This window comes from Ceratotherium simum, chromosome 3 (genome assembly GCF_057802395.1).
Source record: "Ceratotherium simum simum isolate JZ-2026a chromosome 3, ASM5780239v1, whole genome shotgun sequence".
NCBI lineage: Eukaryota > Metazoa > Chordata > Mammalia > Perissodactyla > Rhinocerotidae > Ceratotherium > Ceratotherium simum.
This window is the reverse complement of record NC_141902.1, coordinates 92,499,489-92,525,943: the sequence shown is the minus strand read 5'-3', so window position 1 is coordinate 92,525,943 and position 26,455 is coordinate 92,499,489. Positions and strand designations below refer to the sequence as shown.

The 26,455-nt window shown below is 35.7% G+C and overlaps 1 protein-coding gene across 2 annotated transcripts in view; it reads right to left on the bottom strand.

The window, feature by feature from the left end:
* Positions 1–26,455, bottom strand: part of FANCI (FA complementation group I) — a 92,606-nt gene that overhangs the window by 28,881 nt on the left and 37,270 nt on the right. For both annotated transcript variants that reach the window (XM_004431940.3, XM_087428923.1), the window contains exons 13-18: positions 24,009–24,189; positions 22,235–22,322; positions 5,716–5,846; positions 5,165–5,235; positions 3,771–3,885; positions 2,141–2,263 (exon numbers count right to left, since the gene is read on the bottom strand). In XM_004431940.3, the coding sequence (XP_004431997.2) occupies positions 2,141–2,263; positions 3,771–3,885; positions 5,165–5,235; positions 5,716–5,846; positions 22,235–22,322; positions 24,009–24,189 (709 nt within the window). The remainder of the gene's footprint in view (positions 1–2,140; positions 2,264–3,770; positions 3,886–5,164; positions 5,236–5,715; positions 5,847–22,234; positions 22,323–24,008; positions 24,190–26,455) is intronic.

The window sequence follows — 26,455 nt, the reverse complement described above, 5'->3', positions numbered from 1 at the left end:
TTTAGAGTACATATCTTGCACATACTTTGTTAAATCTATCCTAAAGTGTTTTATTTTTATCTACTGTAAATATTACTTTATTTCAGTTTCTAATCATTCATTGCTGGTAAATAGAAAAATATAAGTATACCTTGTTTCATTATGCTTTGCTTTATTGCGCTTCACAGATATTGTGTTTCACAGATATTGTGTTTTTTATAAGACCCTTCACCAGCAAAAAGATTATGACTTGCTGAAGGCTCAGAGGATGGTCAGCATTTTTTGGCAATAAAGTACATTTAATTAAGGTATGTACATTTTTTTAGACATAATGCTATACTGCACACTTAACAGACTACACTATAGTGTAAACATAACTTTTATATGCACTGGGAAACCAAAAAATTTGTGTAACTCGCTGTATTGCAATATTCAATTTATTGCAGTGGTCTGGAACTAAACCTGCAATATCTCCGAGGTATGTCTGTAATTGATTTTTGCATGATTGCTAATCTTGTATCCCGCAATATTACTAAATTCACTTTTTGTAGATTCTTTGGTATCATCTACATATATTATGTGAATCAAGACAGCTTTATTTCATCCTTTCAAATCTGTATGCCTGTATTTCTTTTTCCTGCCTTGTTGCATTGGATAGGACTGTCAATACAATGTTGAATAGAAGTGCTGAGAACAAATATCCTTGTTCCTGATCATAGGGGATAGCATTCAGCCTTTTACCATTGAGATTAGATATAGGTTTCATAGACACCCTTTATCAGGTTGAGGAAGTTCCCTTCTAATACTACTTTGCTAAGAGTTTCTGACATTTCTTTATAACAAATGGGTGTTGAACAAAAATATTTTTAATGACTAAAAAAAATTCACTGCTTGCCAGAATATGCCAATAAACTTTAAAATGCTCTAATGAACCCAGCAATGTGGTCAGACATTCAGGTACAACAACAACATTCATAGTGAAAAACTAGAAATGACAGAGACCCCAAAATAAAACAGTTACATAAATTACTATATACATAAAGAGTAATATTTAGCATTAAAAATTATGTGCCAAACAACATTTAACAAAATGGGAAAATGCTCACAACATAATATTAAGAGATAAAAGCAATATAAATCTTATGATTCCAATTTTGCATAAATATACACACTTGAGTGGTGGGATTAGTAATATTTTAAAAAATATTTCTCTGTATTTTCCATATTTTCTACAATAAGCCTGAAAAATCCAGTGTCTGGTACAGTGCCTGGCAACTGTACCTCAATAAAAGTTATTTTTAAAATGTCAAATGAAAGTAATATAATAGCTGCTCTCTGAAATGACTTCCACTTAATCTACTTGCTAGATTATCTAATGCTCTCCATTCACCTATGAAATACGTATGCTGAAGTACATGGCATACTAAATGCTAGAAACCGTAGTTATCTTCCATGACTTCACACTTTTGTTCCCACTAGCTGAAATATATGCTAATCACAAGGCAGTAGTTGTATTTCTCCCACTCATTTTTTGCTAACTGTACTGTCATTATAATTATGTGATCTAATCAGACATGCTATAAACTGTTGAAAACCAAGTGCAAAATGAAAAAAAAGTTGTTCTTATAAACACTAAGGTGAATGTTTTAGAAAGAATAAATAAATAAAAGTAAATCTCTAAAACCAATTTCTGATGAATGAGGGGTAGAACAATTATAAAAAGTTTGGGAAAAAACTGAACACATCTAGAAGGTTTCTGTACTAAGACTGTATCTGAAGTGTCTTAACAGGTAAACAAAAACTTGAAATTATAAGCAATAAATTAAGGTTATGGTTTGTTTAAGAGAGAGAAGTTCCAAATGGCAGACTCCTACTCAAAAACAAAACAAAACACTCAGCCTTCAAACAAAAGACTAGCAAATTAATAGTATATTTAAATATTTCAAATTAAAATAAAACATTTAAGATATTTCAACTATTCTTTATGATTCCTCACCTTAAACAACTTTTTGGCTAACCATCACTAACCAGCGGTCCTAACTGCGTCAAATAAGAATGTATCTACTGTACTTTTATAATCAGAAAAAAAATTATTGAAATAAAAAGGATTACTAGTTGGGGGTGGGGGTGGTGCCACACTCCTTTCATTCTGCTGATTTACCTCATAAAGCATGAGTCGAACATCAGCCTGCTGGCCTAAGCATCTCCTCAAACTATCCATGATCTCAAGGCAAAACGTTTCATTGGCGACAGAATTGTAATGGCTGTGAACATCCACATGGACCTGAAAGGAAGAGAGGCCAGTTCTTGTCTATCTTACCAAAGCAGTTTCCATTAATGAGGTAAAATGAGCCTATGTTCTTCTTCAAAGAACCTTAGACTTAGCTTTCCCCATATACCAAAACCCAGGACTGAGGCAGACGTTATAATCATTACCTGGCCATGACAAGTGTCACTCTTATCCTGGTTTGGAATAAGAAAATTTTCAAGCATTTAAAAAAATTAACTCTTCCCCATTCCTTAAGGTTTTCCTTGGCAATGTCAGCTGCTTAGGAAGGCACTCCAGTAGCCATGATACACTTGATTTTATTTAAAAGGCCTAAAAGACTTCCTTAAATATCTTAAGTAGCTAGAAGAATTGAGCTCTTTTTGCTTCCACAAAATCCTGATCGGTTAGAGGTAGGTAATTTTTTGTTTAGAAATGGACATGACAAAGAATAAGACCCCTTATTTGATTTACACAATAAATTCAGCAATTATAGATCAAGAACTCCTAAATTTTACTACAGGCATCTTAGTGAAGCAGTTAATACCAAATGAGGTCAAATTCCAGTTCTACCCTCTATTGGTTCTCTCTCCTTGGGTAAATTATTTAACCTCTCTGTCTCAGTTTTCTTATCCTTAAAATGGGGATAATAATAATACACAAATGATACACAGGCTAATATTTAATCTATGCCATATGTTACACAAAAGTTTTGTATAGTTGTACCAGAGCAATAAAGATTCCTAACAAATTGTTATATAAGTATGTCTCATTTATAAATTGTATACTGCATCATTTAAATTATGAAGACAATTTTATTGCTCCAAAGCCCAGATTGCCAAATTATTGTAGAAAGTTTTGTTTTCTCAGATTATAGGGTTTAATAGATGTTCACGTGCGAAGTAAATAAACTATTAAAAACGGGAATATTGGTATCTACCCTCAGAGGATTATTGTGAAGAGTGAGATAATGAATGTAAAGCACTTAGCATAGTGTCTAGCAGTGCTGTCCAAGAGAAATATAATACAAAGCACAAATGCAAGCCACATATATAATCTTAAATTAATTAATTAAAATAAAATTAAAAAGAAACTGGTAAGATTAACTTTAATATTTTATTTAACCCAACATATCCAAAATATTATCTCAACATGCAATAAAAATTAAAAATTATTAATGACATATTTCACATTCTTTTATTTCACACTAAGTCTTCAAAATCCAGTGTGTATTTCACATGTACAGCACAACTCAATTTAGACTAGCCACATTTCAATCAAGTGTTCAGTTCAATAGCCACACTGAGGCTAGTGGCTACCATACTGGATAGCACAGTTGAACATACGGCAAATTTGCCATTAATAAGTGTTAGCTGATATCATCATCATCATCATCATCATCATCATTAGACTCTCAGTTTCAGGATCATTTCTACAAACAGAATGGGAGTAAAAGAAAACAGCTTGTACATCACGAACTCCTGCATTAACGCACACAGTATAAGCTGGTGTGAACAATCCTTACCTGGCTAACACCGACAGACTGACTGCACTGAGAAGATGACAAGCTGCCTAAAACTTTAAAATTCTTCAGAAGCAGCAAAAACCCAGCAACTGCAGATTTTCGGGCATCAAGCTGGCTAGCTCAGGAATAGACAGAGGATAAATTAATAAACAGTACTAATTTCACAAGAATAGGCTTCTGGGTCAGAAAAATTCAGTTAGTTCCATACAGAGAAGGAATATATATAAACAAGGAAACAGAGAGCAAAATAAATTACTCTTACATACTCAAAATAAGGCATTAGCTGTTGACAGCAATTAGCAATGAATCAAGCTTTTTCATTATCTACTTAACCTCATGACACTATCTGTACTTTCTTGTATCCTGCTGACAATTCTATGTTGGGAATGAGAACAAGAGTGCTGCGAGGCTGTACAGATGGGCTGATAACTCAAATGTAAGTATCAAATAGCAAAGGAAATTACTGATTTTCTCTGTGTCTAAAGGAGCACTTCCCTTCTTCATAGAAGAGTGCGTGCTTGGTGCCTTGTAAACCCTCCAATCAGAAAAATGATACATTCATCTCACCGAGGCTCATGATTAATTCATGTTACAGATGTTACAACATGTAACCTTGGCCTATCAGACACGCCTCCAGGTAAGGAGCAACAAAACCCTGTCAATTCTAGAATGGGGATAATAGTACACAGCTACTTACTAGTTGTTCCTCTAGATATCCAAGAGTGCATTATAATATAGCCAATGTGATATTAATTGGGAATCTTAAAAGTACCAAATGCTTTCCACCTCTTGTCTCATAATATTTTTTAGGTGATAGTATTATCTCTAGCTTATATACTAAGAAATAAAGGAAGAGAGGTCAGAAGGCATTGGCTAAGCCAAAAATCAAAAAACTCAGACCAGACCCCTCAACAATTTATTTGGTTTATAGTCACTAGACCACAATTCCGATGTTCACTTAAAGGAGTTTCTTGAATGTTTTCTTCTTAATTAAGGTGTTTCCCTCTTCAGAATTGTTGCCAGCTCAGGTTTCAGAGTATTTGGCACTGGAACCATATCTTGAACGTTATTCTAGGGGTGTACAGCAGAGTACTCGAGATGAGAAGCTCAAATTCTAGCTCCACCACCAACTACTGTTTGACTTTTAGTCACTTATATATTAAGCCTAAATTTCCCAATCTGTAAAATGGGAATTGTAATAATCACTTCATAGGGTTGCTCTGAAAACTCAATGAGATAAAGCACTTGGCACAATGCCTTATTTGATGAAAGTGTTCTGTTGAGTTAGGAATTTGCCCTACCACTGTAAACAGGCCGTACGAGGAGATGGCAGAGAGGACACTAAGCAGCATTAGAAAGAGTTACTTTCTGGGATCTCAAGGGATACTACATACCTGGCAAACATAGCTTTCCGGAGGACAATTATCAAAGAGTCTCTCATTGACATGCTGACTTTGAGAAGGGGCTGAAAGCAGAAGAATCAGTGGGTAAAAACAGAACAAGTTTGTTTATTAGCCTTACCTCATTTCTACCCAACACTGTTACTATTTGGCTTATATAAGGAACTTTCGTTCTGTTTTATATACGTTTCAATGTTTACTATACTTAGCAATAAGGACAATAGTATATTTTTAAATACCAAATTGAAACTAGCTGTGAATGCCTTTAAATCTACTGTCCTCGATTAATAATTTTCTAAGAGCCTTTCAATTAGTTCACCAACTTGAAAATGTGTCAAAGCAGAGAGAATAGTGCTATGAAGAGGATAAACTTGGAAAACGGAGTCTAGCTCAGTGCTCCTGCCCTTTTAATACAAAGTTTTATGTTTCAGAATCAAAGGAAATAGGATTTCTTAGACATACATATATATGAAGAAATGCATCCGACTTCCATTAGACAGTTCAACCCCAGTTTTGGCAAGCTCCTTAGGAGTCAGAAGACTTACCTGCACTGCCTTCAGCAGCCCTTGTACAGTTTGAAGGGGCAGAAAGGATATATAGTCAAAAGTTTCTGTGACTTTAGAAGAACAGCTTTGAAGAACTAACGGGGCATACATGACGATATTTGAAAGCAGGTCTGAAAAACAGAATCTATAATGAGTTGCCTCAAATAACTAAAGATATCTCAAATAAAAAGAAAAGAAATATGGGGAAAGGAATGGTAAAAAGTTTTTTGTTTCCTTTCTCAAGTCAAGTATACTGCAATATAAATTTCTACATATTCTATATATTTCTTCTGCGGGCAGTGGTCAGGATACTCTAACTTTCTTCTGCAATAGTGTAAAATTAACCTGTCTAAAAGAAAGGAAGAAACGCATTATACTGCCAAGTCAAGTAGCACACAATGTCTTCATATTTCCAAGCTAACATAAATCAATATTTATGAAGTTTTATTATGTGTAAGCATAATATGGCTCTATGAGGAATACACAAATGCATAAAACATGGTCTCTGTTCCTTCAAGAATTTTAATTTAGTTGAAAGTCAAGAAAAATATGTTTTAAAAGAATGAAAGACGTAAATAACAGAACGATACCAAATATCTAGTAATTCCAAACATAGTTTATTACCTAGTAAACAGTAAAAGAGAGTTTAAACAGGAGCTCAAAGGAAGAGGAGATCATTATGAGTTGGTGTGCTTTAGAAAAGCAATGAGGAGAAATTTAAGCTAGGTTCTGAAGAGAGAACCAAAAAGGCCTACTATATGTAAAGGGAAAAATATGAGTAAAAGTACAGGAAAGATAAATGTAAGACATATTCAGAGGGCGGCAGGGAAATCTGTGGAGATGGGGTGAAGGATTCAGAAAAATAAATAATTGAAGTTATCGTGGGAAAGGTAGGCTGGATCAAATTGTCAAGGACCTTAAATGCCAGGATAAAGAGCTGATAATTTATTAAAGAGGGTAGTGGTGATTTTTGAGTAGTAGAGCGGTATTTTAGGAATATTTATCTGTGGCAATACAGGCTGAATTGCTTCAGAGAGAAAAGAAAGCAGGGAAACCAGTTAGGAAGCTGTGGCAGTAGTCTAAATGCAAGGTTATAAGATTGGGAACTAGGCAATGGGTGAGGGGCGGGGGAGGGTATAAAAAAGAAGAAAAAAGTAACAGTATGAGGGAAGAATGAGAGAACTTAGGTACCAAGTGTGTTTGAGGAGATAAAAAGGAATTCCAGCCTCCAGGACTTAGAAGCCAGGCTTCAAATAACAGAAAGAGGGGCAATGGAAAGGGGAATTTGTTTGAGGGAACTGTATTACATTTGAGATAAAAGGAAAAAAAAAATACTAAATGAAAATATCCAGCAGAAACGAAAGCACTGTGAACTAAGGAAAGAGGACAGTCTTGACATAAAGATTTGGGACCCATTCCCACAAAAGCCCACAACAATAACTGAAATCATGAAAACAGGAATGACATCTATAAGTAAGAGAATGTATAAAAAGAGGAACAGACTTCTGTTTCCCACCATGATGGAATAACAGTGACCAGATTTACCCTCCCACTTTTAAACAACAACAACAATAATAACAAAAAAGGCCAAATTATATTAAACAGTAATTATCAGACACTAGACAACAAGCAGTATAGAACAATGATACCTGAGAGAAGGGAAATAAATGAGGTGAGCCTTATAATTCCCCCATCTTATTGCCTGGAGAGTTTCTAGGCAGCAGCACAGAGATGGGAAACTCAGAGTCCAGAGTTAAAGAGACAGTTGAAAATTCAGGAAAGCCAAAGCAGCTACAATTCACAGAGCAGAGAACTAGGAAAGAAAGAGCTGCATGCAGAGAACCCTGGAGATGTTCTGGGAGCTCTGTTTGCATGTCATCTGCATGTGTGTGAGGAAACCACCTGAAGTCAAGGAAAGGATCACCAGCAAGTGGGTAGATCCACTCTCAGAGGCCACACAGGACAGGAAAGAGTTTGCATTCACAAAAACCACAGTGGAGATACTTCATAATATACAAGGTTGAACACTCAGAAAGGCATTGCCTCAGTAGGGGAACCTAGTTAGCCCCAGATTAAAGGCTGCCTGGTCTTCCCTAACACACCATAAAAATAATCATCAAAAAGATTAAATGTTTTCCAAGAAACTTAAAACTTAAGGATATTTGAAGGGAAAAAACCCCAGCAAATCAACAGTGTAAAAATCCACAATGTCTGCCAGCCAATCAAAAATCATAAAGCATGCAAAGAAGCAGGAAAACATGATCCATGATGAAGAAATCAATCAATAAAAACAGATCAGAAATGACACAAATAATAGAATTAGTAGACAAGGACACTAAAAGAACTAAAATAAATATACTTCATATGTTCAAGAAGGTAAGGGAAGCACGTTAAGGAGAGAGAGAGAAGATGTGAAAAAGACACAAATCAAATGTCTAAAGATGACAAATTTACTGGATGAGATCAACAGCAGAAGAAAAGATCACTGCAGAGCAAAAGATCTGAGAATTTGAAGTGATAACAATACAAGCCACCTAAAATGAAACATAGAGTAAAAAAGACTAAAAAAAAAGAATATCTGTGAGCTGTGTAACAACTTTAAAGCAGCCTAATATATATGTAATTGGAGTCCCAGAAAAGAGAGAGAGAGAGAGAGAGAGAGAGAGAGAGAGAGAGAGAGAGAGTGTGTGTGTGTGTGTGTGTGTGTGTGTGTGTGAATGTGCCAGTGGGGAGGGAGATGACAGAAAATTTTCTGAAGAAATAATACTTCAGAATTTTCCAAACTTGATGAGAACCATAAACCAACAGATCCAAGAAGCCTGACAAACCATAAGAAACATGGAGAAAACTACACAAAAGCACATCGTAATTAAACTCACTAAAACCACTGATAAAGAGAAAATATTAAAAGAAAAAAGACATTATATAGAGAGGAACAAAGATAAGAATGAAAGCAGTATTCTTGCTGGACATGATGAAAGCCAAAAGACAGTAGAGCAACATCTTTAAAATACTAAAATAAAAAAAAAAAACTGTCAATCTAGAATTCCATACTCAGAAAAATATCTTTCAAAAACTAACACTAAATGAAGACTTTTTTTGACATAAAAAAGAATTCATCAATAGCAGATCAGTAGCATAAAAAAGAGGCAATCAGACAGAAAGTGATACTAGATGGAAACCTGGATCTACACAAAGAAAAAAGCACCAGAAATGGTAAACACATGGGTAAAAATAAAAGAAATTTTCTTATTTTTAAAAATTCTTAAAAAGATAATTGTTTAAAGCAAAAATAACAACGTAAATATAATTCAACAGACAGAGAAGTGAAATATATGAGAACAGCACAAAAGCCACAGGAGTAGGGGTAAGAAATGGAAGCGTGCTGCTGTAATGTTCTTATACTACATGTAAAGAGGTATACCACTACTTGAAGGCAAACTATAGTAAGTTAAAGATGTGTATCATAAAACCTAGAACAAACCAAAAGAAAATAAAACGAGGTATAGCTAATCAAATTAGCAAGATAAAATGGAATCATTAAAAAAAACAACTCAATGCAAAAGAAGGCAGGAGAAAAAAGGGAACAAAGAATAGATAGACAAAATAGAAAACAAATAGCCAGATGATAATCACATTAAATGTAAACAACCTGCCCTGATGAAAAGTCAAAGATTGTCAAATTGGCTTAAAAAAGTAAGATGCAACTGTACGCTGGTCTACAAGAAACTCATATTAGCTTTAAAGACATAAGTTAAAACTAAAAAAGTGAAAAAATATACCATGTTAACACTGATCAAAAGCAAGCTGGAGAAGTTATATTAATATCAAAGAAGACTTCAGAATAAATAATATTCCCAGGAATAAGAAAAGTCATTTCATGATGATTAACAGGTCAATTAACCAAGAGGACATAACAATCCTAAATGTTGATGCCCCTAATAACAGAGTTTTAAAATACATGAAGCAAAAACTGATTAACTGAAAGAAAGAGACATATCTTTAATTACAAAGTCAGAGATTTCAACACTCCTCTCTTAATAGTTAATAGAAGAAGCAGACAGAAAATCAGTAGGGACATAGAAGACTTAAATAATTTTACTTAACTGATTTGTAGAAAACTCCACCTAATAACAGCAGAATACATATTCTTTTCGATAGCATGCAGGACACTTATCAAAATAGACCATATTCTAATAAAACAAGTCTCAATAAAATTTTAAAAATTCATGTCATAGAAAGTATGTGCTATAACCACAAATTAGAAATAACAACAGAAAGACACCTGGAAAAACTCCCAATATTTGAAAACTAAACAACATACTTCTAAATAACTCATGGATTAAAGAACAAATCACAAGGGAAATTAAAAAGTATTTGGAACTGAATGAACAAAATTTATGGGATGTAGCTAAAGCAATGTTTGCAGGGAAATTTTTGTGTATCACTTACACTGGAAAAAAATAGTCTCAAATTAATGATCTAAGCTTCTAACCAAAGAAAGTACACATTAAACCCAAAGTAAGCAATAGAAAGAAAACAAAAAAGAGCAGAAATCAATGAAACTATAAACAGAAAAACAATAGAGAAATTCAATGAAAGCAAAAGTCGGTTCTTTGAGAAGATCAATAAAACTCTAAGTCTCTCACTAGACTGATCAGAAAAAAGAGAGAAGATGCAAATTATGACTATTAGGAATAAGAAAAGAGACATCAATATAGATCCTAGAGGCAATTAAAAGGAATATTGTGAACAACTTTATGGCAATAAATTCGATAACCTAGATGAAATGGTCAAATTCCTTATAAGACATAAACTACCAAAGTTCAACTGGAAGATTTAGATAACCTGAGTAACCTATTTGTATTAAAAAAGTTGAATTTGCAGTTAAAATCCTTCACACAAACATAAGGGAACTTGGAACATCAGGAAGAATAAGCAATGTAAATATCTATATAAATATTAATAGGCCGCAAGTTGGCACACTTTTTCTATAAAGGGCCAGACAGCAATGATTTTAGGCTTTATGGGCCATATGGTGTATGTCACAACTATTCAACTCTGCTGATACAGTGTAAAAGCAAGACAGACAACACATAAACGATTGAGCATAGCTGTATTCCAATAATACTGTATTTTATAAACTCTGAAAACTCAATTTTTCATGTGTCATAAAATATTCTTCTTTTGACTTTTTTCCAACCACTTAAAAGTGTAAAATAAACCCCCAAAGCAAGCCCAAGGAAGGAAATAATAAAGAGCAGAAATCAATGAAATTGAAAACAGAAAAAAACAGGAAAATTCAAACCAGAAGCTCATTCTTTGAAAGATTATAAAATTGACAAGCCTCTTAAGCCAGACTGATAAAGAAAAAAAGAAAACACAAATTACTAATATTAGGAATATCTTGATTTGCAGATGACGTGATTTCTATGTAGAAAATCTCAAGGAATTGTCAAAAAGCTACCAGAACTAATAAGTGGGTTTGGCAAGGTTGCAGGATATAAGGTCAACATTAAAAAAGCAACTATTTCTACATGCTAGCAATCAACAATTAGAAACTGAAAATTTTAAAAATACCATTTACAACAGTGTCAAAAATGAAATACTTAGGGATATATCTGACAAAAGATATGCAAGATCCACACACTGAAAACTATAAAACATTGCTGAAAGAAACTAAAGACCTAAATACAATCATGAGTCCCTTAATGAAGGGGACATGTTCTGAGAAATGCAGTTAGGCAACTTCATTGTTCTCTGAACATCACAGAGTGTACTTACACAGCCCTAGATAGGACAGCCTACTACGCACTTAGGCTATGTGATACTCATCTTATGGAACCACCATCATATTCTGAACGTCATTATGTGGCACATGTTTGTAAATGAGAATATAAATATTGAGTTCATTGGTTAGAAGACTCAATATTGTTAAGATGCCAATTCTTTCCCAAATTGAGCCATAGATTTGAGGCAATCTCAATAAAAATTTGAGGTTTTTTTTTTAATTAACAAGCTAATTCTAAAATTTACTTGGAAATGCAAGGGACCTGGAATAGCTGAAACTATTCTGAAAAAGAACTAATTTGAAGGATTTACACTATTTGGTTTTAAGACTTACTACAAAGCTACAGTAATCAAGACACTAACAGATACACAGATCACTGGAACAGAACAGATTCCTAAAATAGACCCACACATATATAGTCAGCTGATTTCAATAAAGATCCCATGGTAACTCAACAAAGACAAGACTACTTTTTCAAAAAACTGTGCTGGAACAATTGGATAACCATATGCAAAAAAACGAACGCTTTTACCTCACACCATATAGAGGCATACCTCATTTTACAGTGCTTTGTTTTATTGCACTTCATTTATTCACTTTATTGCATTTTTTGCAAATTGAAGGTTTGTGGCAACCCTGCATTGAGCAAGTCTATCAGTGCCATTTTTCCAACACCATTTGCTCACTTTGTGTCTCTGTGTCACATTTTGGTAATTCTCACAATATTTCAAACTTTGTCATTATTACTATATTTGTTATGGTGATCTATGATCTTTGATATTACTTCTGTAATTGTTTTGGGGCACCACGAACCGTGTCCACATAAGACAGTGAACTTAACCAATAAATCTGTGTGTTCTGACTGCTTCACCGACTGGCTCTTCTCCCGTCTCTCTCCCTCTCTTTCGGCCTCCCTATTCCCTGAGACACAACAATATTGAAATTAAGCCAATTAACAACCCTACAATGGCCTCTAAGTGTTCAAGGGAAAGGAAGAGTCAAACATCTCTCACTTTAAATCAAAAGCTAGAAATGATTAAACTTAGTGAGGAAGGCATGTTAAAAGCCAAGACAGGCTGAAAACTAGGTGTTTTGTGCCAAACAGCCAAATTGTGAATGCAAAGGAAAAGTTTTTGAAGGAAATTCAAAGTGCTACTCCAGTGAACACATGAATGATAAGAAAGCAAAAAGTCTTATTGCTGATACGGAGAAAGTTTTAGTGGTCTGGATAGAAGATCAAACCAGCCACAACATTCCATTAAGCCAAAGGCTAATCCCGAGCAAGGCTCTAACTCTCTTCAATTCTACAAAGCTGAGAGACGTCAGGAAGCTGCAGAGAAAAGTTTGAAGCTAGCAGAGGTTGGTTCATGAGGTTTAAAGAAAGAAATTGTCTCCATAACATAAAAGTGCAAGGTGAAGCAGCAAGTGCTGATGTAGAAGCTGCAGCAAGCTATCTAGAAAACCTAGCTAAGATAATTAATGAAGGTGGCTACACTAAACACCAGATTTTCAATGTAGTCGAAACAGCCTTATACTGGAAGAAGATGACATCTAGGACTTTCATAGCTAGAGAGGAGAAGTCAAGGCCTAGCTTCACAGGACAGGCTGACTCTCTTGTTAGGGGCTAATGCAGCTGACAACTTTAACTTAAAGCCAATGCTCATTTACCACTCTGAAAATCCTAGGGCCCTTAAGAATTATGCTAAATCTACTCTGCCTGTGCTCTATAAATGGAACAACAAAGCCTAGACGACAGCCCATCTGTTTACAACATGGCTTACTGAATATTTTAAGCCCACAGTTGAGACCTACTGCTCAGAAAAAAAGGTCCCTTTCAGAATATTACTGCTTATTGACAATGTACCTGGTCACCCAAGAGTTCTGATGGAGATGTACAAGGTTAATGTCAGTTTTCATGCCTGCTAACACAACATCTATTCTGCAGCCCATGGATCAAGGAGTAATTTCGACTGCCAAGTCTTATTATTTAAGAAATACATTTTGTAAGGCTATAGCTGCCATAGATAGTGATTCCTCTGATGGATCTAGGTAAAGTAAACTGAAAACCTTCTGGAAAGGATTCACCATTCTAGATACCATTAAGAATGTTCGTGGTTCACGGGAAGAGGTCAAAATATCAAAATTAACAGGAGTTTGGAAGAAGTTGATTCCAAGCCTCACGGATGACTTCAGGGGCTTCAAGACTTCAGTGGAAGAAGTAACTGCAGATGTGGTGGAAATAGCAAAAGAACTAGAATTAGAAGTAGAGCCTAAAGATGTGACTGAATTGCTACAATCTCATGATAAAGCTTTAACGGACGCGGAGGTGACGTCAGCATAATGGCAGAGTGAGCTTGCCCCACAGACTCTCCCCATCTAAGATCCAACGAAAAGGACATTCACATACCAACAGGGGACATTCACAGAACACAAAAGACATCTGAGAGACCCACACAGCCATACGTTTGAAGGTGGAGGTGCTGGAACGCCAGGAGGAAGTGGAAGGAGGTAATGAGGACTCCTCTCCTTCCCCGACGACAGCAACCCTGGGACCAGGTCCATGCGGCTCCCAGAGAGAGAGCGGGGAGGGGCAGCCCTCCATGGGAAAACTATCGCTCTCCAAGTTCTCTCACAGCCGGTGGGAAAGTCCCATATAGAGGGGACTGAACTGTTGTGGGGGTGCCTTCATCAAGCTAGCACCCTAGGAGAGCAGATAGCGAGGGAAGAGCAAGAAGCCCCTGGGATCGGGCAGGTGAAAGAAAGCGCCCCACCCCCAGTGCCCCAGCACAACCGGTCGGCCAGAGCACCCGCGGATCACAGTGGGCTCAGAATACACAGCTCTTGACCCCCACTCAGTGGCAGCAGGTGGAAGGTGTGACCAGATATTTTCAAAATGAGGAAAAAATAAGCCATGGCCTCAAGCAGTATGCAAAAATATATTAAATCTCCAGACCAGAAGGAAAATGACAAGCACCCAGAAATCAATCCTGAAGGCACAGAAATTTATAACCTAAATGACAGAGAATTCAAAACAGCTATCATAAAAAAGCTCAATGAATTACAAGAAAACACAGATAGACAATTCAATGGAATCAGGAACGTCTTCACAAAAGAGGTTTAAACTATAAAGAAAACCCAATCAGAAATGTTGGAGATGAAAAACACAATGGAGGAGATAAAGAAAAATCTGGAATCGTTAAAGAACAGAGCTGACAATATGGAGGAAAGAATTAGCCTTATTTAGGATAGGAATGCAGAAGTACTCCAGATGGAGGAGGAGAGAGAACTAAGACTAAAAAGAAATGAGGAAATTCTCTGAGAAATATCCGACTCAATTAGGAAATGCAATATAAGGATTATAAGTATTCCAGAGGGAGAAGAGAGGGAAAAAGGAGCAGAGAGCTTACTCAAAGAAATAACAGCTGAGAACTTCCCAAACCTGGGGAAGGAGCTGGAAATACAAGCAAATAAAATCAATAGATCTCCTAAATATATCAACATAAAAAGACCCTCTCCAAGGCATATAGTAGTAAAGCTTGCAAAAGTCAACAACAAAGAAAAGCTGTTAAGGGCAGCAAGACACAAAAAATAATGTACAAAAGAATCCCAATCAGGCTCTCAGCCGATTTCTTGGCAGAAACTCTACAGGCTAGGAGAGAGTGGAATGATATGTTCAAAATTCTGAAAGACAAAAACTTTCAGCCAAGAATACTCTATCCAGTGAAAATATCCTTCAGATATGATGGAGAAATAATAACTATCCCAGATAAATAAAAGCTAAGGGAGTTCATTGCCACAAGACCCCCGCTACAAGAAATGCTCAAGGCGGCCCTCATGCTTGAAAGGAAAAAAGAGAAAGGGGATACAAAGCTTTGAGGAAGGAGAAAAACAGGTAGAGAAAATCAGAAAAATGGCAGCTCTCTATCAGAATAGGTTAGCAAACACTTAATTATAACATCAAAGATTAAGGGAAGGAAAACACCAAAAATAAATATAACCTCATCACTTTAAACACAAACTCACAACACAAGATGGAATAAATTGTGACAATAATAACTTAGAAGGGGAAGAAGAAAGGGATGAAATTGACTTAGTCTAAGGAACTAAGAGGACATCACAAAATGGACTGTCTTGTCCACGAGATTTTTTATACAAACCTCATGGTAACCACTAAACAAATAAACAGAATAGAGACACATACGATAAACAAAGAGAAAGCTAAGAAAACCATCATACAGTGCTACCAAACTGAACTGGTAGTCTGAAACACATGGGATGAGAAACAAAGCAAATGAAAAAGAACTGGAAAATGAGCGATAAAATAGCAACATTAAGCCCTCATATGTCAATAATCACTTTAAATGTAAATGGATTGAATTCTCCAATCAAAAGACACAGAGTGGCAGGATGGATTAAAAACAAGATCCAACAATATGCTGCCTCCAGAAAATACACCTCAGCTCTAAAGACAAACATAGGCTCAGAGTGAAAGAATGGAAGACAATACTCCAAGCTAATGGCAAACAAAAGAAAGTAGGTGTTGCCATACTTATATCAGACAAAGTTGATTTCAAGATAAAACAGGTAATGAGAGACAAAGAAAGGCAATATATAATTATAAAAGGGTACTCCACCAAGAAGACACATCACTTATAAATATATATGCACACAACACAGAAGCACCAAAGTACATAAAGCGACTATTAACAAAAATAAAAGGAGATATTAACAACAACACAATAACAGTAGGGGATCTTAACACTCCACTTACATCAATGGATAGATCATTCAGACAGAAAGTCAATAAGGAAATAGCGGACTTAAACCAAAAACTAGACCAAATGGACTTAACAGATACACATAGAGCACTCCATCCAAATACAGCAGATTACACACTTTTCTCAAGCGCGCGTGGAACATTCTCAAGGATAGACCATATGTTAAGAAACAAGGCAAACCTCTACAAATTTAAGAAGACTAAAATCATAACAAGCATCTTTTCTGACCATAATGCTATGAAACTGGAAATCAACTACAAGAAAAACAATGGGAAAGTGACAAAGATCTGGAGACTATACAGCACACTAGTGAACAACCAATGGATCACTGAAGCAATTAAAGGAGAAATCAAAAAATATCTGGAGACAAATGAAAATGAAAGTACACTATACCAACTCATATGGCATGCCGCTAAAGCGGTCCTGAGAGGGAAACTCATAGCAATACAGGCCCACCTTAACAAACAAGAAAAATCACAAATAACCAACCTTTAACTACACCTAACAGAACTAGAAAAAGAACAAACAAAGCCCCAAGTCAGCAGAAGGAGGAAAATAAGAAAAATTAGAGCAGAGAAAAATGAAATTGAAACCAAAAAAACAGTAGAAAGGATCAATGAAACAAAGAGCTGGTTCTTTGCGAAGATAAACAAAACTGACAAACCGTCGGCTAGACTCACTAAGAAAAAAAGAGAGAAGGCTCAAATAAATAAAATTAGAAATGAAAGAGGAGAAATTACAACAGGACACCACAGAAATACAAAAGATTATAAGAGAATACTATGAAAAACTATATGCCAATGAATTAGACAATCTAGAAGAAATGGATAAATTCTTAGACTCATACAACCTCCCAAAATTGAATCAAGAAGAAATAGAGAATCTGAATAGACCAATCACAAGTAAAGAGATTGAAACAGTAATCAAAAACCTCCCAAAAAATAAAAGTCCAGGACCAGATGGCTTCTCTGGAGAATTTTATCAAACATTCAAAGAAGATTTAATATCTATCCTTCTCAAACTATTACAAAAAATAGAGGAAGATGGAATACTTCTAACACATTTTATGAGGCCAATATCACCCTGATTCCAAAGCTAGACAAGGACAATACAAAGAAGGAAAATTACAGGCCAATATCGCTGATGAACATAGATGTAAAAATCCTTAAGAAAATACTGGCAAACCGAGTACAGCAATACATTAAAAAGATCATACACCGTGATCAAGTGGGATTTATACCAGGGATGCAGGGATGGTTCAACATCTGTAAATCAATCTATGTGATACACATTAACAAAATAAGGAATAAAAACCACATGATCATCTCAATAGATGCAGAGAAGGCATATGACAAGATACAACATCCATTTATGATAAAAACTCTAAATAAAATGGGTATAGAAGGAAAGTACCTCAACATAATAAAGCCCATATATGACAAACCCACAGCCAACAACATACTCAACAGGGAAAAACTGAAAGCCATTCCTCTGAGAACAGGAACAAGACAAGGGTGCGCTCTCTCGCCACTCTTATGTAACACAGTACTGGAGGTTTTGGCAAGAAAAGGGAATCCAAACAGGCAACGAAGAAGTGAAACTCTCGCTGTGTGCAGACGACATGATTTTATATATAGAAAACCCTAAAGAATCCATCAGAAAACTATTACAAATAATCAACAACTACAGCAAAGTGGCAGGGCACAAAATCAACTTACAAAAATCAGTTGCATTTCTATACTCTAATAACGAACTAACAGAAAGAGAACTCAAGAAGACAATCCCATTTACAATTGCAACAAAAAGAATAAAATATCTAGGAATAAATTTAATCAAGAAAGTGAAAGACCTATACAATGAAAACTGTAAGACAATACTGAAAGAAATCAATGATGATATAAGGAAATGGAAAGACATCCCATGCAAATGGATTCGAAGAATAAACATAGTTAAAATGTCCATAATACCTAAAGCAATCTACAGATTCAATGCAATCCCAATCAGAATCCCAAGGACATTCTTCACAGAAATAGAACACAGAATACTAAAATTCATATGGGGCAAGAAAAGACCCCAAATAGCCAAAGCAATCCTGAGAAAAAAGAACAAAGCTGGAGGCATCATAATCCCTGACTTCAAAATACACTACAAAGCTATAATAATTAAAACAGCATGGTACTGGTACAAAAACAGACACACAGATCAACAGAACAGCACTGAAAGCCCAGAAATAAAACCACACATCTACGGACAGCTAATCTTTGACAAAGGAGCTAAGAACACACGATGGAGAAAGGAAAGTCTCTTCAATAAATGGTGCTGGGAAAACTGGACAGCCACATGCAAAAGAATGAAAGTAGACCATCTTCTTTTACCATACACAAAAATTAACTCAAAATGGATCAAAGACTTGAAGGTAAGACTTGAAACTATAAAACTCCTGGAAGAAAATACAGGCAGTACACTCTTTGACACTGGTCATATAGGGATCTTTTCGAACTCCGTGTCTACATGGACAAGGAAAACAAACAAAAAAAATAAACAAGTGGGACTTCATTAGACTAAAGAGCTGCTTCTGCAAGGCAAATGAAACCAGAATCAAAATGAAGACAACCCACCAGCTGGGAAAAAGTATTTGCAAAGCATATATGCGACAAGGGGTTAATCTCCGTAATATATAAAGAACTCATGCAACTGAACAACAAAAAAACAAACAACCCGATCAAAAAATGGGCAGAGGATATGAAAAGACATTTTCCCGAGGAAGATATACAGATGGCCAATAGGCACATGCAAAGATGTTCAACATCACTAACCATCAGGGAAATGCAAATCAAAACAACACTAACATATTACCTCATACCAATTAGAATGGCTATAATCACCAAGACAAAAAATAACAAATGTTCAAGAGGTTGTGGAGAAAAGGAAACCCTCATTCACTGCTGTTGGGGATGCAAACTGGTGCAGCCTCTATGGAAAACAGTATGGAGATTCCTCAAAAAATTAGAAATACCTTACCATCCAGCTATCCCACTACTTGGTATCTATCCAAAGAACCTGAAATCAACAATCCAAAGAGGCTTATGCACCCCTGTGTTCATTGCAGCATTATTCACTATAGCCAAGAAGTGGAAGCAATCTAAGTGTCCCTCGACTGATGATTGGATAAAGAAGATGTGGTACATATATACAATGGAACACTACTCAGCCATAAAAAAGGACAAAATCTTCCCATTTGCAACAACATAGGCGGACCTGGAGGGTATCATGTTAAGTGAAATAAGTCAGACAGAGAAAGACAAACACCACATGATTTCACTCATATGTGGAAGATAAACTAACACACGGACAGAGAGAACAGTCTGGTGGTTACTAGGAGGAAGGGGGTTGGAGGGTGAGCACAAGGGGTGAAGGGACGCATCTATATGTGGCTGACAAACAATAATGTACAACTACAAGTTCACAATGTTATAAACTATTATGACGTCAATAAAAAAAAAACTTTAATGGATGAGGAGTTGTTTCTTCTGGATGAGCAAAGAAAGTGGTTTCTTGAGATGGAACCTACTCCTGGTGAAGATGGTATGAAGACTGCTGAAATGACAACAAAGGATTTGGAATATTACATAAACTTACTTGATAAAGCAGTGGCAGGATTTAAGAGGACTGACTCCAATTTTGAAAGGTCTACTGTAGTAAAATGCTATCAAACAACACTGCATGCTACAGAGAAATCATTCATGAAAGGACGAGTCAATCGATGTGGCAAACTTCACTGTTGTCTTATTTTAAGAAATTGCCACAGCCACCCCAACCCTCAGCAACCACCACCCTGATCAGTCAGCAGCCATCAACACTGAGGCAAGACCCTCCACTAGCAAAAAGATTATGACTCACTGAAGGCTTGGATGTCGGATTTTTTAGCAATAAAGTATTTTTTAATTAAGGTATATACATTATTTTTTTTAGACATAATGCTATTGCATACTAAATAGACTTCAGTATAGTGTAAATGTAACTTTTACATGTCCTGGGAAACCAAAAAATTCATGTGACTCTGTTACAATATCTGCTATATTGCAGTGGTCTGGAACTGAACCTCCAATATTTCCAAGGTATACCTGCACAAAATTTAACAAAAATAGATCATAGATCTAAGTATTATAGCTAAAACTATAAAGCTTCTAGTAGAAAATATAAGAGAAAAATCTTAGTGACCTTGGGTCTGGCAAAGATTTTTCCATACATGACACAAAAAGCAGGAACTATAAAAAGGAACTGACGAATTGGTAATAGAAAAAATATTTGTTTTTCAAACAACACTGTTATAAAAATTAAAAGTCAAACCACACACTGAGAAAAAACATTTGCAAAACATGTATCTGACAAAGGACTTGAACTTAGAATATATCAAGAACTCTTATACTCAGTAATAAGAAGGCAAACAACTCAATTTTTAAAAAAGGACAAAAGATTTAACGGACTTTTGACCAAATATGATATACAGATATCAAATAAACATGACAAATGTTCAAGATCATTCGTCACTGGGGAAATGCAAATGAAAACCATGATGAGAGCCTGTCACGTATCTATTAGAATGACTAAAATTAAAAAGACTGACCATACCAAGTATTGGTCACAATGTGAAGCAGCTAGAAATGCTGCTGGTAGGAATGTAAAATGGTACAACCACTTTGGAAAACAGTCTGGAAGTTTCTTAAACCATTAAACATACACCTACCATATGATGTACCCATTCCACTACTAGGTGTTTTCCCAAGAGAAATGAAAGCATATGTCCTCAGAAAGACATGAATATACATGTCTTTATACATGAATGTTCATAGCAGCTTTATTTGAGATAGCCCAAAAGTGGAAACCTAAAAACCTGTCAACAGGTGAATGGATAAACAAATTGCAGCTACATCCATATCATGTAATACTAACAATAAAAAGGAACAAACTATTGATATACACAACAACCATGGAAAAATCTCAAAAGAATTATGCTGAGTGAAAGAAGCCAGACAAAAAAAGGAGTGCATGCAGTAGGATTCCATTTATATAAAATTCCAAAAATAGCATTTAATTTATAGTGACAGAAAGCAGACCAGACTAGAGATGGCAGATGGAGAGGAAGAGAGGGATGAAGGAACAGATTACAGAGAGGCAGCAGGAAACATCTGTGAGTGACAGATATGTTCATCTTGATGGTGGGGGTGGTTTCACAGGTGTATACACATGTCAAAAGTCATCAAACTGTTAAATACTTTAAGTATGTGGAGATTATTGTACTTCAATTCTACCTCAATAAAGCTGTAAAGAAAAGAAAAAAAGGAGAATAAAGCGTCAGGTACCGAACCTTGCAAAACTCCGACATTAAAGGGTAGAAGAAAGAAAAGGAAGCACTAAAGGAGAAAGAGAAAAACTGATCACAGGCAGGATAAGAAGCAAACGATTACAGTTATCACAGAATCTATCTAAGAAAGTTTCAGGGGAGTTGTAAACAGTGTTGAATGACGGAGAAATTAAGAAAGTTGGCGACTAAAAAAAGCCCAGTGGATTTAGGCATTAGGAGATGAGTGTTAAAACAGCAAATTCAGAGGTCACCAAAGAGATGAGCACTGAAGTCAGAATGTCAAGGGTTAAGAGAATGGGAGGTTAATGAGTGGCAGCAGCAGGACAGCACTCATTTGAGGAGTATTAAAACAAAAGAGAGAGAGAAAGTTGATGCAAGACAGAAGTTTCACTCATTAATTATATGCTCCTTTCCTTCTTGATAACCACAGACAATATAAATGGACTTACGTTTTACTGGCATCATAATCAAAGATATTGCATTAAACTACTGCATTGTTAAAGTTTTTTTTTTTCCAGGACCAAAACATGACATTTAAATGAAAATATTCCTGAGAACTTTATCCACCCTTTCAAAGTTCAATACCTAAGAAATGACTGATGGGAGAGGATGCTCTGGTAACAACCCTGTTGAGGACTTGCTCCAGAATTTCTTGTCTGATCATCTCATGGATCTAAAAAGAACAGAAGAACCAGTAAAATATTGCTTGGTAACCTTCAGCTTGCAACTGCATCAATGCATCTTAGGCAGAATTTGGATATGGGTAAAACTCGACTGTTTATTTCAAAGACAAATATAATGTGAATCATCTGGAAAGACAGAATCACTCAACTCTACCTTCATTCTGTATGATTCAGATACCCTCAGATATGATATGATACCCTCATTCAGATGATTCTTTAGCAAGGCAAACTACCATGTTCATTAGCCTAAAAGAGAGATCACATGAAAGTACTGCTACATAAAAGGTCCGACATCAAATAGGAATAATTCTACTTAGGTATTCATTACACGCCAATATCAATATTTCTGACAGTACGCATAACTTTTATTTCAAAATTTACAAGCCTATGAAAATTTCAGGAAACCTAAAGTCTTCACCAACCCCTTCCTCAATTTCTAAAAGCAGAGCAGTTGCCTAAAAGAAGGCTTGTTTTGAATTTTCACTTGAATTTTAGTTAAAATTCTTACCTGAATTTGATTACTTTGAGGTACAGACTAAGTTTTTTCAGATCACAGACTAACAGTCAGATTAGTAGTAGTCAATTATATGCTCTACAGATGCTTTGACAAAGCAAACATCTGTGTGAAATCAAATGGAACCTCCCTAGTTTTAAAAAAGATTAATTTAAAACAAAAGCTATTAAACTCTTATTCTAAGAATGTTTTTAATCAGATTACTGTTAAGGAGAGTCATTTATGTCACCTAACGAACTTACAATGCTCAAGGACTATCACATGGCATTCACTTTATAGTTATGGATCAGAACACTAGATTTACATTTAAATTAGTCTCCAGTAACATTTTCAGCAGATGCTTTTGGCGTGTAGCTACCTCAAACAATTAAATGTCAAGAAGATGACTTAGAGGAATCACTAGCATAGCAAAGTTGTTTAGCCTCAATGATCTAGCTTTTTTTTTACTTGAAAACAACGGTTTTTTTTTTTTTTTTTTTTGGTGAGGAAGATTAGCCCTGAACTAACAACATCTGTCCCCACCTTCCTCTATTTTGTATGTGGGTTGCCATCACAGCATGGCTTGATGGGCGGTGCAGGATCCAAACCTGCAAACCTCAGGCTGCCCAAGCGAAGCACGCTGAACTTAACCACTATGCTACCGCACCAGCCCCGAAAAAGAAATGAATTTTTGAAAGCTGTTTCAGACATTAAGATTGAGATGACAGTCATAATATGGCAGTGAATTAAAAAAATGTAAATTCCCCATTTGGGGTTCCTCAAAAACAATGAACCAATAAGCATGATTCTTCAAGCTTGATGTATTATAGTGACCTAAAAGATTATTTTTTGGATAAGGGAATGGCATTAAAAAAAAAAACATAAGATTTACTGCTGGAGGAAGAAGAGGAAATCATGGGAAAGCTAACTTATATTCAAACTTCTAAGAAACAGTCAGATAGAACAGAAATTAGAATAAGTAAAAAACTCATATAAATAAAAGAAAAGAAAGTATGCCATCAAACTGGATTCATAATGTTTTAATTACTATCCCAATCTCTGTTCCCAGAAACTGCTTACATACTCAAATCTCCTTGTCCCCCAAACTCCCAGGCAAATGTCATGCCCTATTTATGATATAATTTAACAAAATTAGGAAATGGTTGCCAAACTAGAGCCTCACCTTAAAAGTTTCCAACAGGATATTAGCTCCCAGCTTACATGCTTGCTGGTTTGGCATTCTAGAAAGACCTGAACTGGTTTCAATAGTTTTTCCATCAAAAATCTTCTTTGGCCCATATGAATCCATTAAAATGAAGCCAAGTTCCACCAGGCCCTGAGTAACATGATCCCAACTATGAACACTGCAAGAAAACAAAGCTTAGTTAAAAAGAAAAACTTAGTCAGATACCATACCTTTATACTCATTGTCGTGTTACACATTTCCCAAACTTGACCTGCATAACCTTCACATGAACTTTTTCTTTTTATGCATCCTTATCTGGCAGAATTCTGAATTCTGGGATGTACAGTAATGGGAATGGTAGGCAGCAATCTCCACTGACAGATAGAACACTGGGGAAATCCAGAAACTACTGAATATTCAAAAATATAGAGAAAAAAACAGACTATTTCAATATACTGACCATTAGAGATTTCCATCCAAGATTTCATGACTAGAAGTTTCTTGCTGCTGCTTCTATTGCCCCCATGACACTAACAACACTTACATATATGCTTACAAGTTTGCCTCCCTCCCTAGATTGAGATTCTTTATGGTAGAGACCATAACGTAGTCATATTTTTACCCATATAGCCTAGCTCAAGGCTGGCATATAGAAGGCACTCAGTAAATATTTATAGTAGGAATACTTATATTCATATGTTCATATTTATATCATATTCATATCTATAGTATGAATTGATGAATGACCTAGTTTCAAAAGCATGAGATAAAATTACAATAACCTTTTGTAAAGCAGTAGAATCCTTGGTGATTTTATAGCACTTAATGTTACCCAAAATAGCAGAAGTGCTACACATAATAACCTTTATATCATTATATCCACCTGCTAAACAGCAACAAATTATAATGCAGCACCAAAGAATGAAGGAGACAGCGGTGAATAGATTTTCATAGCATTTCAGCAGATTTTAATAATATTCCCACTCTGGAGATCTGGGATCAAGAATATAGACTGAACACATGCTCCATTCTTCCCACCCCAAATACCTACAAATGACAGAAAAGATACACACATCTGTGTGTGTATGCGTCCATATATGGTGTATATATACAATCCATAATAATGTGAAAAAATAAGAGGTGTTTTAGGCTGACTAGAAATTGCGAAGAATCCTTAAAAAGTGAAAGGAATATAAGAATGAAAGAGGAAGTCACAGTCACTTAGTGGAAAATCAAGGGGTAGCTCCAAAAGCAGATACCAAGGGCAGATATCCTGGGAATTGGAAAGAACCCTGGGACAACTTTTGTGGTGACTGGTTGGGATACCCCAGCATGAACAGTTTGGTACACAGCATCCTTCTCTACCTTCTTCTCCAAGGCCCCACTGCACCCCCAGTTTATGCCAAGAAGTGAACAACAATGAGGCCTGCTCTTAGATGGGATCTGTGAGTAGAGGAGCTTGGGCCTGAGAGGCAGAGTAGCACTCTGAGAGGATGACAACATGCTGGAGGAATAGGGAGGCCCCACACCTAGAAGATTAGCCCTTGGCACATCCTACCACTATCCTCAAATCACAGAGGTAGATTGTGTTAAATAGATATGGCACTCTCAGACAAACTGATCAGGAGCATCAAAAACAATAATAAGGAGACAACCAATAACCACCGAATACAAGAAAGAAATACCACCTTGAAAGAGAAGCAACAAACTCAACAAAGAGAACTAATACCTAAGGGAAAGGTTAATGGAACAAATAGGAGGAGATTTTAAAAGTCTAATGAATATCCTCAGAGAAAAAAGAAAGATTGTAGCATGAAACAAAAAACAGACTGTTATGAAAAAAAGAACCAACTGGAAACTTTGGAAATGAAAAACATGGCAGCTAGAGTGAAAAACTCAATAGACGGACCTAAGGGTAAAATGGACAAAGCTGAAGAACAAATTAATGAGAAGAGAGAGCTGAGGGATTTTTGTAGAACTTCATACAAAAAGACAAAAATATGAAAAGCAAGAAAGAAAAATTAAGAGATATGGCACACAGATCAAGAAATTTCAACAACTAATAGCAGAGTACAGAGAGAAAAATGGGATGGATTACTCAAAGAAAATAAAATTACAGAGCTCAGAAAAGACATGAATTCTTACAGTGAAAGGGCACACTAAGTATAAGCAGGAATGAATTAAAAAGGAACCTACATAAACATAAACTGTGTTAAATTTCAGAATATCAAGGATAAAAATAAAGTGTTAAAAGTTCCCATGAAGAAAATAGCAGATTATCTACCATACAAAGAATCAGATAATCATCACACTTTTCATCAGTAACTCTAGATGCACAAAGACAATGAAAAATGGTTATAAATCTTATATCAGATTTTTATACTTGGTCAAACTATTGTTCAGGTGAGAGGGAAAAATAAAGACATCTTCAGATATGAAAATAT